Below are 19513 nucleotides of genomic sequence, written 5' to 3' on the forward strand. Positions count from 1 at the left end.
TGGTGCTCATGTTTCTCATTCTACATGCAGAAATATTAGTAATACATTAAAGAAATGAAAGTGGGCAGACATGCAGAAAGTTTTATGTCCGAGGACATTTAATTAGACATTCTGGGCCATTAAAAAAAAAAAAAATCCCAGAACATTTCAAAGTAAAAATTGTGAGCAAAATGGCAGAATGGTTATGCTGAGTACCTGTTAGTGTGTCTTGACCTTGAATCCTGGCATGTGATCCATGGGTCTGGGAATTGTGTGCAGCAGGTACACAGCCTACCTGAGAGGTAATGAAGCCAGTGTTTTAATAAGCCCTGCCATACTTAGAAATTCAAATCCATGTTACTCCCTTCCACGAAGGGAGGTTATAGAATTATTCTAGTACTTCTGATAGAAGGAAGTGTAGAATGAGCTCCCTGTGGACCCATCACCCAATTTCAACAGCTGCCAGCATTTACCAACTCATTTCATCTATTTTTCTCCCACCTCATTTATTGAAGTGTTTTTTTTTAAATTTAAGATACCATGTCAGTTCACCCATAAATACTTTATCTCTATTTCACCCATAAATATACTCATTTCTAACTGATAAGCACACTTTAAAAATGTTTTAATATTATTATTACTTTTTAAGAGAGAGAGTCTTGCTGTGTTGCCCAGGCTAGCCTCAGACTCCTGGGCTCAAGTGATCCTCCTGCCTCAGCCTCCTGAGTAGCTGGGACTCCAGACTCACACCACCACACCCAGCTAAAAAACATGTTTTCTAACTAGTTAACATACCATTATGCCACCTAACAAAATGAATGGTAAGCCCTCAGTATCATCTGACATCCAGTTTGTATCTTAATTTTCCCAGTTGTCTCAAATTTTCTTTGTTGCAGTTGGCTCTAGGTATTATATTTGCTGACTACATTTTATGTCTTTTTAAAAGTGTCTTAAAACTTCTGTTTTTCAACAGACTGAATGTATATCATTGCACTTCTCTGTGCAACACAAGAGAACTATAATGTTTCCTTATCATCATCCTTACTACTATACTCAGTAAAGCCCTGTTACATCATTTGATCATCTTATGTGTCAGACTCAAACTCTGAATGACCTCTGGCTTTTCCTTTTTTTTTTTTTTAATTAAAAAAATTTTTTTTAATAGAGACGGGATCTTACTATGCGCCCAAGCTGGTTTCAAACTCCTGGACTCAAGCAATCTTCCTGTCTCGGCCTCCCAAAGTGCTGGGATTAGAGGTGTGAGCTACTGCACCCGGCCTCTGGCTTTTTCTCAAAATTAAATCCACCTCAGTGTCCACATACTTTCTGCCAGTGAGGATAATTAAAACTACCTTCGGACAGTGCTGTGGCATCTCCAGGTGGCTTCAGAACAAGATTCCCCAAACCCGCCGTGGGCAGTGAATCACGAGGTGATAGTTCTCCATGTGTCTGATTTGAAGGGTCCTCTTCCCTTGGTGTAACATCAGAGACAGATCTTAGCACCTCATCTGCATGAACTGAGTGTATAAATGTCTACCTGCTTGACTTACCTGTTCTGACAGGGGCTATTGGACTTATCACTAATGTAATTGATGTGTTTGTTTTCACACAGATAATCGCTTATCAGCCATATGGAAAATCTGTGGACTGGTGGGCCTATGGCGTCCTGTTGTATGAAATGCTTGCTGGGCAGGTAATGTTTTGCTACATTTTCATGTTTGTTTATTGCTGTGTTATGTGAATACTTCAGCTCTGGTTGGGCCTCGAGAGCAAGACCTGACGTTTTAGTGCAGCTGGTGTTGGCATGACTTCCCTGACCCAGGCGAAAGAGGGAGAAACGCCCCCTTCAAAGTGGATCACGTTCAGTATGCACAGAAATTATCTCTGGTCATAGAAACTCCAAATTGAAAGCTACAACCTGGAGTGTAGACAGTGTCGGTTTCACGTTATGAAATGTGCATGTTGGCCAGGCGCGGTGGCTCATGGCTATAATCCTAGCACTTTCGGAAGCCGAGGCAGGTGGATCACCTGAGGTCAGGAGTTCGAGACCACCTGGCCAACATGGCGAAACCCCATCTCTACTAAAAATACAAAAATTAGCCAGGCGTGGTGGTGCACATCTGTAAACTCAGCTACTTGAGCTGCTGAGGCATGAGAATTGCTTAAGCCTGAGTGGCGGAGGCTGCAGTGAGCCAAGATCATGCCATTGCACTGCAGCCTGGGCAACAGAGTGAGACGGTCTCAAAAAAGAAAAAAGAAATGTGCACGTTGATGACAGCAGTGGCCTCTAAGTTTTCAGTATCTTAAAACTGGGGTTGGGTTATGGTCCCCTACAAGTTTGTATGCAAAGATTGCCCCAGCTGCTGCCCATGTGTGTAACTAGCAGTAGTATTTAAGGAAGAAGACAGTTACCTTGAAGAAGTGTTTTAATAGTTTCTCCCCATCTCCTCCTATCTCACCTTTGGCAATTCATTGTAATTTTCACAGAAGTCCAGTGAGGCTGAACTTCCAGTTAAGGAAAGTAAATTAGCTTTCTCTTATGATGTGACATGTACCAGATAACCATGTGCCTTATTGCCTAACATGGCACTTTCTAATATAATGGCCTTAATATCTGTGTCATCAGGGTGAGTCGTACTAGCTGCCACTTCTAGGCCTGGCCCCTAAGACATCCTATGTGACTGTCCTCATGCTCTGGGCTGAAATTAGGAGGAATTAGTGGAGAAATCTGAGACCCTAAAAGATGGTGGTGCTGATGGATGCGAGAAACCTGAGTCCTTAAATGACCCTGTGGGTCAGTGCCCACCCCCACGTAGGATACATCCTTGGTAAAGTCCTATGTGGGGGTGGGGCACTGACCCACAGGGTCATTCAAGGACCCAGGTTTCTGCTATCCATCAGCCCTACTATCTTTTAGGGTCTCAGATTTCTCCGCTAATTCCTCCTCCTTTCAGCCGAGAGCATGATCAGTCACATAGGATGATGTCTTAGGGGCCGGCCTAGAAATGGCACGTATCACTTCCGCCTAGATTCCACTGGCCACTTGGCCCCAGTGGGACACAAAGAGGCAGGAAGTATAGCATATCTGAGAGCTCAGCAGGGGAAGCAGTCTTGATAATCACCCAGCAGATCTCTGCCTTATACTAAACATGATTCTGCCATGGGCAGCTTTTTATAATTCCCAGCACTCACATGCTAGTGCCAAGATCTGTGACTCTCCATAGCCAGAAGCCTTAGAGACAATGGAAAGAGATGGCCATGCTGTGTGGCAGAGCCACCCCCAAAGACATCTTTGTTTCTGGGGAAAAAAGTCTTCCCTTCCCACATGTTACGTCCATTGACTCATTTATTCATTCACTCACCACGTATTTATTCATTGAATGCTTACAATGTGCATGGCCATGAGGGTGAACAAAACAGACGAGAATCCTTACCTTCGTGAAGCTTACAGCTTAGAGGAGGAGAGACAGCAGACAGGTTAGATAAGGAAAATGTATAACACAGCAGAGATAAGCTAGGAAGAAAAGTAATAAAGCAGGAAAGAAGATAGTGTTGGGGGAGGTTGAAATTTTAGCTAGAATGGCCAGAGGATAAGGTTAAGACCTAAAGGAAGTATGGGGATGTCTGTGTGCATATCTGTTGAAAGAGCATTCCAGGCAGAGGGAGCCACCGGCGCGACGGCCTTAAGGCCGGGGAGTGTGCAGCCATGTTTAAGAAATGGAAGCTGCCAGTGGGGCCAGAGCAGAATTGAGCTAGAGAGGGAGGGAGTAGCAGGCCTGAGGCCACAGAGGAAGAGGCTCTGGGTCCTGTTGTTAGCAGTGGCGCATCCCTATGAGGCTGCAGCAACCTCAGTTCTTGCCTCCTCAGAAGAAAGAATTTAACTGCGGGGCATCAGGTAGAGTGAGAGCCTAAGACAAGCTGGTTTTGTTTTGTTTTGTTTTGTTTTTGAGACGGAGTTTTGCTCTGTTGCCCAGGCTGGAATCGGCGGCACAATCTCAGCTCACTGCAACCTCCGCCTCCCGGGTTCAAGCAATTTTCTGCCTCAGCCTCCTTAGTAGCTGGGATTACAGGCATCTGCCAACACGCTTGGCTAATTTTTGTATTTTTAGTAGAGACAGGGTTTCACCATCTTGGCCAGGCTGGTCCTGAGCTCCTGACCTCGTGATCCACCCGCCTCAGCCTCCCAAAGTGCTGGGATTACAGGCGTGAGCCACCGCACCCGGCCGAAGACAAGTTTTAGAGAGGAATGAAAGTTTATGGAAAAGCTTTCGAGCAGGAACAAAAGGAAGTAAAGTACACTTGGAAGAGGGCCAAGCCAGCGACTTGAGAGATCAAGGGCACTCTTTGACTTTTGACTTGGGGTTTTATGCATTGGTATTCTTCCAGGGTCTTACATCTCTTCTCTCCTGATTCTTCCCTTGGGATGGGCTGTCCGCGAGCGCAGTGACCTGCTAGTGCTTGGGAGGGGCAGCATGTGCAGTGTGTTTACTGGAGTTACACGTGTGCTCAGCTGAGGCATTCTTCCCTTACCAGTCAGATGTCCTAGAAGGTGGTGTACCAGTTAAACTCCGCCATGTTACCTTTTCATGCGCGTGCTTGAGCCCACTCCTGAAATCTTATTGGGAAGCTGCTGCTCACCAGTTTCAGGTGTTTCCCTTTATTGGGAGACTGCCTTTCCTTGGTGCTGGCTGAGACCAATTATTATTTTACAGAGAGAGAGTTAACCACCTGACCATCACCTGATGGTCGCCTGACATTCCTGGTGGGTAGGGGGAGCCCTCTCCTCCTTCCCCGCCCATGTCCGAACAGCCACCTATTGTAACACTGCAAACATGAAGGTCATCTCCAGACCAGGGGCTTTGCCTCTAGGATGGGAAGCTGTGGATGATCTCTCCTTTATGTGCCTTTCATTGTATTTCCTAAATACTGAAATTGTCTTGTAGACATAGAAAGACATAAAGCTTTAGCTTGCATTTGATGATTGTTTCTCAATTAAGACTTGACTGACATCAAAAGGGTGGTTTATTATTTATTTAGTTCCCCTCCCCCCACCCCAAATCAAAGCATTCCTCTTAGGCCAGATACGTCCGGGTGTAAACACAGAAAGGCAGTTCTTACACAGTCACCGTCAGTGAGTCAACAGCTGGAGAAACAGGAGTTGTCTGCTCCTCAAGTTAATTTCTCCTTCTTTAAAATTTTGACAGTAAAATTCGGCTCTGAATTACAGGCCCCCTAGGAGTCCTGCTTTTCATGAAGTCACAAAAAGCCAAGTCCTCCTCTTGATCCCACTTGAATGTTCAGCTCTTGAGTCTGGAAAACAAACCCTGCTTTCATTAAGAGTCACATTTGCATATGCTAACATGCAAAAGGGGCTGGGCGGAAACGAAGCCAGGATCTGTTTCCGAGGGCGCTTTACAAGAGGTCACGTGAGTAGACTCTTGGCCAGCAGGAGACAGTTTCAGAACCCAGGCCTGCAGGAAGGTCCTCCTCCCTCCCGCAGCCTGGCTTGTCTCCTCTCCAAGCCTTCCTGGGATCTCATTCCCTAGGGGAGAGCTCAGGGGATGCTTTCTTCTGGCAGAGAAGTCCCCTTTGGGGGGTGCATTTTGAAGCCCTGCCACACTGGCCTCAGACCTCATTTGCAAATTGGCCTTAAGGTGGTTTACAGGCCTTATTTAAAGGTTTCCCTACTAAGCTCAATGCCCCCTGGAGAGCACCAGGCTCCAGCTCTCAATAGCTCTGCAAACTTTCTGGCCTGTTTCCAATATTTCCCACACTGCTTCTCAGAGCCACTTAGCCTGCCTTATATGCATACCTTCAGGTCTCCATAATCTCTATTGAAAACGGTGATGGCTGGGCCCGGTGGCTCACACCTGTAATCCCAGCACTTTGGGAGGCTGAGGCGGGCGGATCACAAGGTCAGGAGATTGAGACCATCCTGGCTAACACAGTGAAACCCCGTCCGTCTCTACTAAAAATGCAAAAAAAAAATTAGCCAGGTGTGGTGGCGGGCGCCTATAGTCCCAGCTACTTGGGAGGCTGAGGCAGGAGAATGGCGTGAACCAGGGAAGCAGAGGTTGCAGTGAGCCGAGATCACGCCACTGCACTCCAGCCTGGGCGACTCCGTCTCAAAAAAATAAAAAAAGAAAACGGTGATATTCTTTAAAGATGACACCTTAGACCAAGTGGCTCATCCCTTTGGGGCACTTGGGAGGCCAAGGTGGGTGGATCACTTGAGTCCAGGAGTTCGAGACCAGGGCAGCATGACAAAATCCCGTCTACAAAAGATACAAAAATTAGCTGGGTGTGGTGGCAAGTGCCTGTAATCCCAGCTACTTGGGAGGCTAAGGTGGGAGGATTGATCGAGCCCGGGGGGTCAAGGCTAGCAGTGAGTCATGATCATCACAACACTGCACTCCAGCCTGGGTGAGAGAGTGAGACCCTGTCTCCAAAAAAAAAAAAACAACTCCTTAAAGGCATTCCACATTCTGGTGCAATGGCAGGCACAGATAACAGCCTTTGTTCCTCTAAATCTCCACCTCACCTGCCTCAAACACAGTGTTTTCATTCAAATCCCCTTCTTCATCTTTCTCTCTGACTCCTCAATGCAAATTTAAATGTATTCCTAGGCTGTGACTCAGCTCAGAAAGGATAATGAAGCCTCTACCCAGTATTATCCACAGCCCCTCCAAGCTTCAGCAATCCCAGAGACCCAGCAAAGGGAATAGATGTTGTTATTGAAAAGTAAGATTAATGATAAAGTTGTTGACAGGGTTTTGGTCTAAGTTTGTCCTCTTTAATCGCAGAAGGCTGAAGATGAGCAGGAAAAAAATAGTTTATTGCCATTTTCTTCTCATTTGCTTTATTTATTGTCAGCAGCCAAGGGGGCAGTTAAGAATAAACAGCCTGAGTCTTTATTCAGTTCCTGCACTGCTTGACAAATACGATCACTTTTGGGGCATAAATAGCGTTTACCCAGCACTCTAATGAGCATCTTGCGCCTGCAAGTGTTCTCGGTGATCGTCATAAAGGGACCAGCCCTCTCCTTATGCCCTTTTCTCCCTGGGTTATTTATGCTTTGATTTCACTCTTACTGAATCAGTAATCGCCACTTCATCTCAACTTCGGCCTGAATTGTCCGGGGGAGCATGCCCGGCCCCCAGCCCAGGTTTCCGTGATTTGTAAATAAGCGTGGCCTCCATGACCACTTCCTAGCTGAGATCGCACCAGTGCAGTGAGGTGGCTCACAGCTGTGATTAGGAATCCTTTTTTGCAAAATGTGAACCATTATTCCTCACGTGTCGGTTTCCACAAATCACATATTGTTAAAGTGGGAAGGAGCGGGTGAGAGGGGATAGAACCCATGCAGAAAATGTTTACACCAACCCAAGACTTTTCAACAGGTAGCTTAGCCTGGAACGTTGAGTCCAGATTTGTAGAAATTAAAAACCATGGGAATGGGGGAAAGAGGCGAGAGAAGGCATCCAAAATGGTCATGTACTAAAGCACCTGAGTGACACGTTCTGCCCACGGTCCCCAGGCTAAGTTGCCAGAAAGGAAAAGGAATAGAATTAATAACTTTTCACCATTCCCTTGCCTACAGCGCTAGGGCCTGAGAGTGAGTGATTACCTGTCACATGCTCCAGGGAGACTTAAGCCTAGAGAGACTTAACAAAGGCCGTAAATGTGTTCACATTTTTTAGGCTACAGGATGCCACACCTGGGACGTTATTATGGGGATGTGATTCAGAGAACAATGATATGCACAGGTGTCTCTAGTAGCATTAGTGATGAGGGTACATGCTGGAAGCAATTGTAAACATGCCATGGAACAGTGGATCTGTCCTGATGACGCATCACCTCAGTGGCATTCAGCTCATGGGAACACTGGCAGCAGCAAAGAAAATGTATTTGCAACAGTCGGTGAAAAACAAACTCCAAATTATGCGTCATAATTTGAAAATAATATAAGAGGCTGGGCACGGTGGTTCACGCCTATAGTCCCAGCACTTTGGGAGGCCCAGGTGGGTGGATCACGAGGTCAGGAGTTTGTAGACCAGCCTGGCCAAGATGGTGAAACCCTGTCTCTACTAAAAATACAAAAATCAGTTGGGCGTGGTGGTGCACGCCTGTAATCCCAGCTACTCAGGAGGCTGAGGTGGGAGAATCGCTTGAACCTGGGAGGCGGAAGGTTGCAGCGAGCCAAGATCTCACCACTGCACTCTAGCCTGGGTGACAGGCAAGACTCAGTCTCAAAAAAAAAGAGAAAATAATATAAGAAAGCATAAGAACCCACATAAAAATAAGAGCAATTTTTGTGTCCAGGTAAAGGGAATGGGAAGGCTTTTTTCCATAGACTTCTCTTCTGTACCATATTACATAATTTTCATTTAAAATAGGGCTTCAGGCCGGGCGTGGTGGTGCACACTTTGAGAGGCCAAGGCGGGCAGATCACTTGAGGTCAGGAGTTCAAGACCAGCCTGGCCAACATGGTGAAACTCCATCTCTACTAAAAATACGAAAAATTAGCCAGGCATGGTGATGTGCACCTGTAATCCCAGCCACTGAGGAGGCTGAGGCAGGAGAATCACTTCAACCCAGGAGGTGGAGGCTTCAGTGAGCTGAGATTGCACCACTGCACTCCAGCCTGGGCAACAGAGTAAGACTCCATCTCAAAAAAATAAAAACTATAAAAATAAAAAACAGGCTCCAGGGAGCTTTTCTGAATGTGCTGGTCATTATTGCTATTCACCAGGTACTCCTAGTCTTTCTCCCTCCTGGCTTGATAGGATTGTACTTCCTTTCTCATGTGTATTTGTGGGGTGTCGGGGAGCAGCATATGACCAGCACCGGCCAATGAGATCAGAAGGAAGGTGCTCCAGGGTGGGGCTGGAAGCGCAGGTACAAGACACTGAGAGCTGCTGCTCCAGCCTTTGTTGTAGCAAGACCGTGATGGCAGCTGCTCCATCCTGGTGGGTCCCCAAATGCAACCAGCAGAGGCCTCTCTGACCCCCAACGTACAGGTAGCATAAGCAGGAAGTGAAATGTGTTGTCTTATGCTTTGGAGATGGTCTCGGTTGTTTGTTTCCACAGCAGGACCCAGCCTATCCTTACTGATACCCGAAGGCACAGTTAAGATACCAATAGTCTACATCTTGAAGTAAGCCAGTCACAGGGACATGTATCGTATCACCCCACTTATATGAGATGCCTAGAGTAGTCAAATCATAGTGACAGAAAGTTGAATGGTGGCTGTCAGGGGCTGAGGGGACAGGAGAATGGGGAGTCTTTTGTGAGTGGAGTTTCAGTGGGGAAGATGAAAACGTTCTGGAGATGGCCGGTGGTGATGGTTACGGAAAAACATGAACATACTTAATGCCACAGTACAGTGCACTTAAAAGCAGTTAAGATGGTAAATTTTGTGAGATACATATATATTTTGTGTGTGTGTGTGTGTGTGTGTGACAGAGTCTCGCTCTGTTGCCCAGGCTGGAGTGCAGTGGTGCAATCTCGACTCACCGCAACCTCCGCCTCCCAGGTTCAAGTGATTCTCCTGCTTCAGCCTCCCAGGTAGCAGGGACTACAGGCTCACTCTACCATGCCCAGCTAATTTTTGTATTTTCAGTAGAGATGGGGTTTCACCATGTTGGCCAGGCTGGTCTCAAACTCTTGACCTCGTGATCTGCCCACCTCGGCCTCCCAAAGTGCTGGGATTATAGGTGTGAGCCACCACACCGAGCCTGTGTTATATATATTTTATCACAATTTAAAAAAATAGTCTCTATCTTTGCAACAGAGGAAACAGACTAGGAAAAAGGATGCCTTTGATTTGATGGTATTCCAAAGCTGGGAGGAGGCACTTAACTACTCCTCTTCCCTACACCCAAGAACAGCCCCCTTTTACCTTCTTCAGGTTCTTGCCATCTTCAACCAGCAGGAATTTGGGGAAGCAACACAGAAGCTGCATCAGCCAGCAGCTGGGAAGGAGGGAGCCAGCCTGATTCCCATCAATTCATTAGAGCTGGAAAACCATGCCAGGTCTCTAGCCCAGAGGCCAGTCGCTGTCTACAGGATGACTTGAAACATCTCAGGCCCCCAGGGCTGCCCCGCCCCCTTCATTTTCAGAACTCATCACAGCATATTGTGCAGGCTGTGAATCAGCCTTCTAAAATTTACCCCAACACCCTTGCCCTCATTAGAGTCCTCTTTACATGCTGGGTGGGCCTGTAGCTGAGTACCTCCTGCCTGACTTCACCCCTACCAGGAGCAGTGCTGGGTGTCACCCTTCGCAGTGGGGCAGGCGGAATTGCTTATAATGGCTAAGAGCCCCAGGCTCCAAATTCAGGATGTGTGGGTTAGCACCTGTGTCCTGAGACTGATTTGCGGAGTGAGCCATGCCACCCAAGCCGTCTGCACAGCGCGTGACATGCAGAGAGAGGCTGAGAAGTGAACGCCACTGGGGTCACTTTCACTGCTCCTCCCCTCGTGCCTACGATGCTCCTGCCTTATTGGGCAACATAGACTCACAGCGGAGAAAAACGTGAGGAGCAGAGACATGTCCCCTCCCTGAGATGTGGTGACAGAGAATCCCTAATCCTTGGGGCCACATCAAGGCGGGAATGCACAGGCTCTGGTTTGGTCTTGTGGCTTTGTTATAGCTTAGGCATCTTATTCCACCAGGCAAGCCTAAGAGGCCTCTGAGAATCCTTCCAGCCCTGGACTAAGAATTCACATTGAGTTAAACAGCTTTGTTCACTGCAGGACTTCTCAGGGCCTTTACAATTTAAATGTTAAAGCAAATTGCCAGAGAGGGATATAGGATTCAAACTTAGACCCAGGAAGATGCTGTAGGATTAATGTTCTAAGGAATATTCTTTGGGGAGTGTCAGTATCCAGCCTTCAGTGGGGCCCAGAGAAGACTTGACAGTAAAAGTCCTCCTTTGATCTATAGACTCGAATCCCCGATAACAGCCATTCGCCTTCAGAAATGAGCATATGTGGGGACAGCTCACCTGGCAAAGCTGGTTCCCATGCCAGGAGACAATTAAGTAGGTGTGGTAGGCCAGTGCCCTGCACAGAATGTTCCCCAAACGATTCCTGGCCTTCCACATTTGGAGGTGGGGTGGCTGCAGCTGCATTGACCTAAACATCTTCAAATGAGAATCTTCTCACTTCTTTACTCAAGACAGATTCCTGGGGAAGCTCCACCTGTGTTCCTTACAGAACGTTTCTCTTAGGCCTTTGGTTTGCATTGTCTGTGACTTGGCCCCTGCAGCTAAGATTCAAGCACCTCCAGAGAGGCTGGTTGAATCTTGCTGGCACCTTTGTCACTGCCCAACAAGGTGCACCCCATTTAGCTCACTTCGGGGGCATGCAGCCTACACGGTCACACAGGACCCAAGCCCACAAGAGCTCTGCACATTTGGTTTGGTGCTCTGCTGTCACATCTGGAAATTCTTAATAATTTTTAAATGAGGGGCTCCTGTTTTCATTTTGCACTGAGACTTGGAAAGTATGTGTCTGGCCCTGACCAGAGGCCCTCTTGGGCTATGTGGTGAGGTGCCAATCAGTGACCTGGAAGCAGAGCCTCTGCCGCTCCCTGCCAGGGCACATTTGCATTGCAGAGAGCGTCACACAGCCAGTTCAGGAGCCTTGAGCCCCTTCAGGGTGCAGGAAACACCCTGTTTTTGTTTTGGAAACAGAGTCTTGCTCTGTCTCCCAGGCTAGAGTGCAGCAGCGCAATCTCAGCTCAGTGCAACTTCCGCCTCCTGGGTTCAAGTGATTCTCGTGCCTCAGCCTCCCGAGGAGGTGGGACTACAGGCATGCGCCACCACAGTTGGCTAATTTTTTGTGTTTTTAGTACAGATGAAGTTTCGCCATGTTGGCCAGGCTGGTCTTGAACTCCTGACCTCAGGTGATCCACCCATCTTGGCCTCCCAGAGTGCTGGGATTACAGGCGTGAGCCACCACACCTGGCTACTACATTTGTTTTAGTTACGAAAATCTCCTTCGCCAAAACTCAGCCAGGTTTATGGATCACTGATTAGGGAAAATGAGAAATGTCATGGGTGTCCTATAATAGCTGTCCAGAAGAAGCAGGCTGCATGCTGTTGGGCAGGGAAGGTACAGTGGGGTGGACACAGGGCCGACCTGCACTGTAGCTCCGTCACAGCTCTCCCCCACCACTGCCTGCCTGCCCTGCCCTCTACAGATGGAAGCTACATATGCCCCTGATGGCATAGGTAGCTGTCCCTACTGACACAGGTGGTCGTCGGCAGCCTGCACCCCCTGGTGGGTGCCCCCCCAAGCTGCGCTGGGGGCCTCTCAGGCTCCATGTTGCTCCTGCTGGTGGAAGTCACTGTGGCCAGCTGCCCCTGCCCTGCTCTGAGTCCCTCACAGGCAGGCTCATTTTAGCTCTCTTCACCCACCTGCAGCTTCCACCAAATTAAACCTTCCTTACACCAAGCACTTACAACAGAAAAAGAGGCCTATTTATTTATATTTCCAGACCAAAAAATGTTGAATGGTACCAGATGCCCAGGCCTCTCTCTGTCCTCCCACTGGGGCTCTCTATAGACTTGGCATCTTTCCCTCAGGGCACGTGGCTCCTGTTCAGGATTGGGCAGGAGACTGAGGTCAGGTCTTGGGTGTTGGATGAACAGGTTGAGGTGATTTGTGGGTGGTGGTTGAGGGGAGGGATCTACTTGGCTCAACAGCTGCCTCTGACTTGGGAGAAAATGTTTGATAAGAAGGGCATCCTTCTGACTACTGCACAGTTACCTGTGACCCAGGATTCAGTTCAAAATTAAGCCAAACACCATCATTGTGTGACCTGCCCGTGTCAGCCAAAGTGACTGACTCCTCTTTCCCACGAGAAGGGAACATCTCAAGATTAAACAAGAGGATTCTGTACAAGCGCTGGTCCTTGCTCTGCCTTTCTGACGCTAAGCTCAAGGTTACAGAGCCAAAGGGGGAGCATTACGGAATTTCCCATGAACACTTTCCTCCTGTGCCATCCCGCCAGAGTGACAGGGAAGTGATAGATCCCTCAGGACTACAGACATGCTGGAGGAAAACGTTCAAAGGGCATCGTGAGCTCAGCCTTTCTTCCTAGAAGATGCTCAAGGCCCCTCCCAAGAGAGTTGCTCTGTCTTAAATAATAGTACTGCTAAGTTGCCTTCATTCGGCGCTTATCGGGTACAACATAAAATACAAGGCACTTTACTCCCAGAAACCCCATCTTACAAGTTGGAGAACTGTGTTTTTGTTTTTGAGACGGAGTCTCGCTCTGTCGTCCAGGCTGGAGTGCAGTGGCGCGCTCTCAGCTCACTGCAAGCTCCGCCTCCCAGGTTCACGGCATTCTCCTGCCTCAGCCTCCCAAGTAGTTGGGACCTACAGGCCCCTGCCACCACACCTGGCTAATTTTTTGTATTTTTAGTAGAGACGGGGTTTCACCGTGTTAGCCAGGATGGTCTCGATCACCTGACCTCGCGATCCGCCCGCCTCGGCCTCCCAAAGTGCTGGGATTACAGGCGTGAGCCACCGCGCCCGGCCTGGAGAACTGTGTTTTAAAGAACTAAGTCATTTGCCTGTGGACACCCAGCTAGGAAGTTAGTAGAGCTGGAATTCTGGTCCAGATCCACCTGACTCTAAAGCCACGAGCTCCCACGGGGCCACCGTGCCTTCCTCTCTCAGCCTAGTAACTGTAAACCCAGTCAAAGCGGATGAGGGAGGAGTCCAGTGGAAGCTAAGGTCCCATCACTGCTGCTGCGCAGGTGGAAGGCCCCCGCCCCGCAGAGCAACTCCTCGTTGGGTCAGAGGCCTGGTGTGAATTACTGGGAACATCCTCTTAGGCCACGTTCTCAAGTCCCCTTCACCCCAAATGAAAGTGTTGGCATTTTCTACCAGCCACCCCCACCTTCTGACTACAAAGCCATCTGTAACCTAACCTGATCATAATTAGATTTTTAGCACATAATTACAAGATTAACAGATTAATCATAGTTTATTTGCAAATCATTAAAAACATTACTCAAAAACACTTTCCCTAAAGATTGTTTGGGTTGCCCAGGGCAAGATAATTAACAAGACAGAGGGGAAAAAAATGAAAAACACACAACCATCAATCTCATTAAAGATGATCAAATAAACCCTCAAGTTAGCTGAGCGAACTGTGCAGCCTGCGGTGGGGCTGAGAAACCTGGTCTTTTCCTTGATGCTGAATTGGCTCTTCAGGCACCATGTGAATGAATTACTCTGCCTAAATACATTCCCATCTTTCTTTTTTTCCGGAACAGCCTCCATTTGATGGTGAAGATGAAGACGAGCTATTTCAGTCTATCATGGAGCACAACGTTTCCTATCCAAAGTCCTTGTCCAAGGAGGCTGTTTCCATCTGCAAAGGAGTAAGTCGATTTGGATACCTTTTGTGATCATGGACCAAGAGCTTTGGTAGGAGAAATACTTCCCCCACACTTCTAAGAGACATGGCAGAAACACCACAAACCCACACCACTGCATTTTGGCCATGGAGGGTTGGGGCTTGGTGTCATGCCCCAAGATAACCTGCCCCCCAGCTTTGGACAGCATGGATTAGTCTTGCCTGTTTTGAACTCTGCACAAACCGAACCTTGTAGTGTTGCTCCTGGCCTGACTGCTTTCACTCAATATGGTGATTGAGGATTTAGTTCCTCCTTTCATATTGTTATGCAGTGTTCCACGGTGTGAACACACCATCATTTCCTTGTCCATTCTACTGGGCAGGGCACAGCGGGGAAAGTGAAGGCCAGGAGAATGGATTGGAATCCCAATAGGCCCAGTCACCTAATGACTGTACTGCACTTTTCATTCTAATCCATTTCATAAAATTGTGGTGGGGACTACCAGATGTCATCAGAGGCCCTTAGAAAGTGTGTGCTCTCGTCTCCTGTCTCACTTGGTGTGACTTAGTTCTTTCTTTGCTACACTTTTCTTGAGCTATAGCATACGTACAGCAATGGGCACAAATCATCAATATGCTGATAAATGAATCTTCACAAAATGAATACACCCATGTAATTGCACCCAGCTCAAGAAACCGTGTTTCCACCACCCTGGAAGCCCCCTCCTGTCCCATCTACAGTCACTACCCCGCCCCAAGATAACCTGCCCTCCAACTTTGGACAGCATGGATTAGTCTTGCCTGTTTTGAACTCTGCACAAACTGAACCTTACAGTGTTGCTCCTGGCCTGGCTGCTTTCACTCAATATTGTGATTGAGGATTTTGTCTGCATTGCTGTGTGGGGCTATAGTTCCTCCTGTCATATTGCTGTGCAGTGTTCCACTGTGTGAACACACCATCGTTTCCTTATCCATTCTACTTCTGGTGGCTATTTGGATTGTTCCTGCTTTGGTTTGAGGCTGTTACAAACAGAACTGCTGTGAACCTTCTAGGGCATGTGTTTTGGTGAAGATATGCACACACTTTGGTTGAGGAAATGCTCTAGGAATAGAGTTGCTGATCATGACTTGTCTAGTTTTGAATGGTCAAGAGTTAGATCACAAAGCTATTTTCAGGCTTAGTAAGATGGAGTACAATATACCCTTAACAGTATCTGGTGAGTGTGATCATTTCTGAGGCATTTGTCATGTGTCATCCAAGAGCAAGGCACTTAGAAGAGATACTGAGGTTGGGAGGAACTGGCTTCTGCCTTCAAAGAGCTCATAGTCAGTGTTTGTCTCTGTGTCCTGCAGTGGGCAAGTCGGAATTAACTAGTCACCTTCCTTGTTATAGCATTTAGTTTTCTAATCTATGAGTCTTTGATTGATAACATTTTGGCCCAGACAATACATAGACATATGATACTTATTATGGCATCCTCTGTGATGCTAGACTGTGATGCTTTCAGCACACACAATTTTTAGTGATTGCATGCTTTTTTTTTTTTTTTTTAATTACCAGATGCATATATAGCACGGTGTCTCCAAAACAGATAACGTGTAAGATGTCTGTTTAAATTCTTCTTATTCCATTTGGCCGTGGGTTCAGATTGCTTCCCTGTTCCCTTGTCTTGAAAACCATAGGAAGGGCTATGCTTGCCAATGTCATTTTTATGAGTTGGCTTCACTCCGTACAAGCCACTGAGTGTCTTGGTTAGCTCTCTGAGATGCTGTCCAGGCGTCCGCAAAGTCAGGGCTGTAGGCAGAGCTAGGCAAATGGAAGGCGCTGTCTGTGGGAAGCCCTTGACATCCATTGTTCTCGTTTTCTCCTTTTCCTTTCTAGCTGATGACCAAACACCCAGCCAAGCGGCTGGGCTGTGGGCCTGAGGGGGAGAGGGACGTGAGAGAACATGCCTTCTTCCGGAGGATCGACTGGGAAAAACTGGAGAACAGGGAGATCCAGCCACCATTCAAGCCCAGAGTGGTGAGTCCAGAAAAGCAGCCTGTTTTCAGAACCCCATGTCCCCAAATTCTGGGAGTATCCCATTCACCTCTTTTCTTGGAGAGAGGAGGCCGGTGGACCCTGGCTTGTACTGGGTGAGGAAACGGGCCAGGTTTCAGCCTTGTCCTCAGTCCTGTGGCCTCAGCAGCCAGGATTCCTGCTGCCTTCAGAGAGTAAGGACTGATAAGGCAGGGAAGGGAACCCAGTGCACACTTCACCCTCCAGCTGGGCAGCTGCAGAGTGCCCCCGCACAATTAGGGAGTGAGGGCAGCTCTGCTTTAGGTCTGGACTTTGTGGACTCGCACTCAGCAGGGCTGTATTCACAGCCTTCAGTCCTCAGCGGAACTCAGGCTTTGTGTCTGTCTCCAGCTTTCCTGGATTTGCCTGGCACCGACGGGAGCCCTGAAGCACAACCCCATCCTAGCCAGCTCCTAGGCAGTGCCTGGGCCCCGCCCCCTCTTCCACCACTGCCTCCTCTGCAGGGAGTGAGTGTCAGCCACCAATTCTGATGTTGTCAGCTTTTTTCACACTCTCCTTGTTTGATTCCCATTTTTTTCATTTATTTAAACACTGTGTGCCAGGCCCTGTTCTCAGTGCCTTATGAATATTAATTCACTCAGTCATCCCAGCAGCCCTGTGAGATGGGTACTGTGGTCCCCAGTTTGCAGTGGAGAAAACAGGCACAGAGAGGCTGAGTAACTTGCCAGAAGACACACAGCTGATAGGTGATGGAACCGGGACGAGTCTGTGTCCTCACCTACTGCACCATCGCTCCGTCTCAGCTACTGACCTGATGCTGATGCTGTGGGCCCTAATTGTTGATAGTGGCCAGCAAGTGCCTTTCATGTTTATATCTCTAGAGGTAAACTGAGAGCCTTTAAGAAGTCAGCCTCCTTGCTTACCACCTGCCACTTTGCGGAGCCTCCAAGGGTGTCTTGTAGTCCTAAGGGCCAGGTGGACTGTGCCTTCCAGCCACCATTTTGGCCGGCATCAGGCAGCTCCCCATTGTGCCTCTGCCTGGAGACTGCAGAGAGCTGCCTTATGCCACAGTCAGTTTCAGAAGCATCACCATGTTGGTTTCGCTCAAATCTATCTCCTCTGACAGGTGCCCCATGAGCAGGCCAGGGGACCCGCCTGGGGTGGCACAGTTGCCAACTGGGTGGCACACAGCCTTATTCTTAGAGCAGCAACTTCCTCACCATGTGTGCCTCTGTGTCCTCTACCCCAAGAATAAAACTGCTGTTGGTGAGCCCACTGGATTTTATTTTTCGAAGATATTTTTAGCACACACTGAAGAAAAACTAAAATTAATCAGGTCAGTTGACTTCCTCCTGAATCATCGTTTCAAATAAGGCCCTTTTGTATCTGACACCCCCGCCTTTTCTTTAGTCAGCCCTGCACACTGATTTCAGGGGGGTCTCATGGGCTCCTGCCCCTCAACATACAAAACTTGGTCTGGAGGTTTTTGGGGGTGGGGAGAGTGATTAATGGTGCTGCAAGTGGCCTCAGTAGAAAATTCTGATAGGGATAATTTTTTTTTCCTCTTCTGCCTTTAATATTTATTTGTCGTCTTAAAATATGAAGGTTATGCAACAGCATCTTGAACACAGCTTAGTTTCTTTATAGGAACAACGTAGAGATGCATACTGACCCCACCTTGAGGGTTGAGCAAAATCCAATTGCTTGTCAGTCACTTTCCAGAAAGAGATGAGTTGCAGCAAAACCAACCATAAAACATGTCTTTTTCTATTTATTGCCACCTTATGGCAGAAGAGAGTGTTTATTTGTATAGTCTCCCACGTTTTGTGGATACTCGGCCCTAAGCTCGGATATAGGGAAGACAAGAGGGTGACTTGGCTCTGGCAGGCAAGAATGTGAATTGTTCACTGTGGTCCACGGAAGTCACTGGAAGCAAAGTTGTACCCACGGCAGGCAGCTGAGTTAGGAGCCGTGTTTATTTATAGTTTATTCCTGGAGCACTACTGTTATGCTGGGTTTTTTGTTTGTTTTTTAACTGAATGCTGGTTAAAATTAAGAAGGAAGGATAAATTGCCCCTAGCTGTGAAGAAATAGCCCCTGAACTCACAAATGGAGGCAGAAATTGTTGACCCAGGCCCTAAAACTGGAGGTTTCATGCAAAAGGCCCTGCTTGGTGAGATCTCTGGCCAGAAGGAAGGAAGAGATTTCTCAGGCAGAAGCCTGTGTTCTGCTGGAAAACTTGTGCACAAAAGAGGAAGGAGCTAGAAAGAATACAGACAGACAGGAAATGGACCCACAGAGGGAACAACGACAGTGAAGACAGAAGCACTTGGCTGCAGGGAGACCCGTAGACACTGTGTCCAAAAGCGGAGAGCCTCAAGGGCAGAGAGATAAATGGGGCAAGCTCTGGTTCTTGGAAGAGCAGCGATGTGCCTCTTGAGAGCTGTTTCCTCTAGTCCTTGCCCCATGCCAGGCAGTCGAGTGAGGCTCATTGCAGCATGTCATGCAAGGGCTGGCACCACCGCCTTCAATGGTCTCTGAGGACTGCGCTCTGTTCAGTGGTGACACGTTGGAGCAGAGACACCATGCCAAGAGCCATTCCAGTGGCTGGAGAGGACATTTAGAACAGCAAAAAGCAACCGAAGTTGAAGCTGCACAATACGCTCTGGTTAATACAAACAGCAGGAGAGAACTAGCGGCGAAGAAAAGTTATTCTGGGATGTGGTGTTCCAGCTTCCTTGGTGAAAAATGTACTGTAGTTCCTTGATCCAGAGCTAAATGAAAAGTGAAATGTGTTTACAGAGCTGAGCATTCTCTGATGGGTCATTTTGTTATTTCAAAGAGAGACGTAGCAATGCCAGCCTAAACAGTGCTGCTGGAGAAACGATCGGGCAAACGTCACACAGCTAGCGACTCTCACCGTGAGCCCATTTCTGAGTGGCTCTCGCCTCTCAGCAGTTCTTATAATCCTGGCTCACCAACCTTTTCTGTCTTGGTGAAGTCTGCCTGATGATTTTTTAGCAAGCGCTCGTGAGTCTATTTCCTTGAGACTTGCAGGCTTAAGGACAGGTAGCTGTTCTCACGTGCGGTACTGCTCCTGGCTCCCATGGAATTAAACCTTTGCTTACTACCAGATA

The 19513-nt window shown here is 47.9% G+C and overlaps 1 protein-coding gene across 2 annotated transcripts in view; it reads left to right on the plus strand.

Annotated features, from left to right (window-relative positions):
* Window positions 1–19513, plus strand: part of PRKCA (protein kinase C alpha) — a 502365-nt gene that overhangs the window by 465145 nt on the left and 17707 nt on the right. For both annotated transcript variants that reach the window (XM_024234784.3, XM_024234783.3), the window contains 3 exons: window positions 1592–1672; window positions 14274–14381; window positions 16239–16379. In XM_024234784.3, the coding sequence (XP_024090552.1) occupies window positions 1592–1672; window positions 14274–14381; window positions 16239–16379 (330 nt within the window). The remainder of the gene's footprint in view (window positions 1–1591; window positions 1673–14273; window positions 14382–16238; window positions 16380–19513) is intronic.

The sequence above is a fragment of the Pongo abelii genome, chromosome 19, assembly GCF_028885655.2.
Source record: "Pongo abelii isolate AG06213 chromosome 19, NHGRI_mPonAbe1-v2.0_pri, whole genome shotgun sequence".
NCBI lineage: Eukaryota > Metazoa > Chordata > Mammalia > Primates > Hominidae > Pongo > Pongo abelii.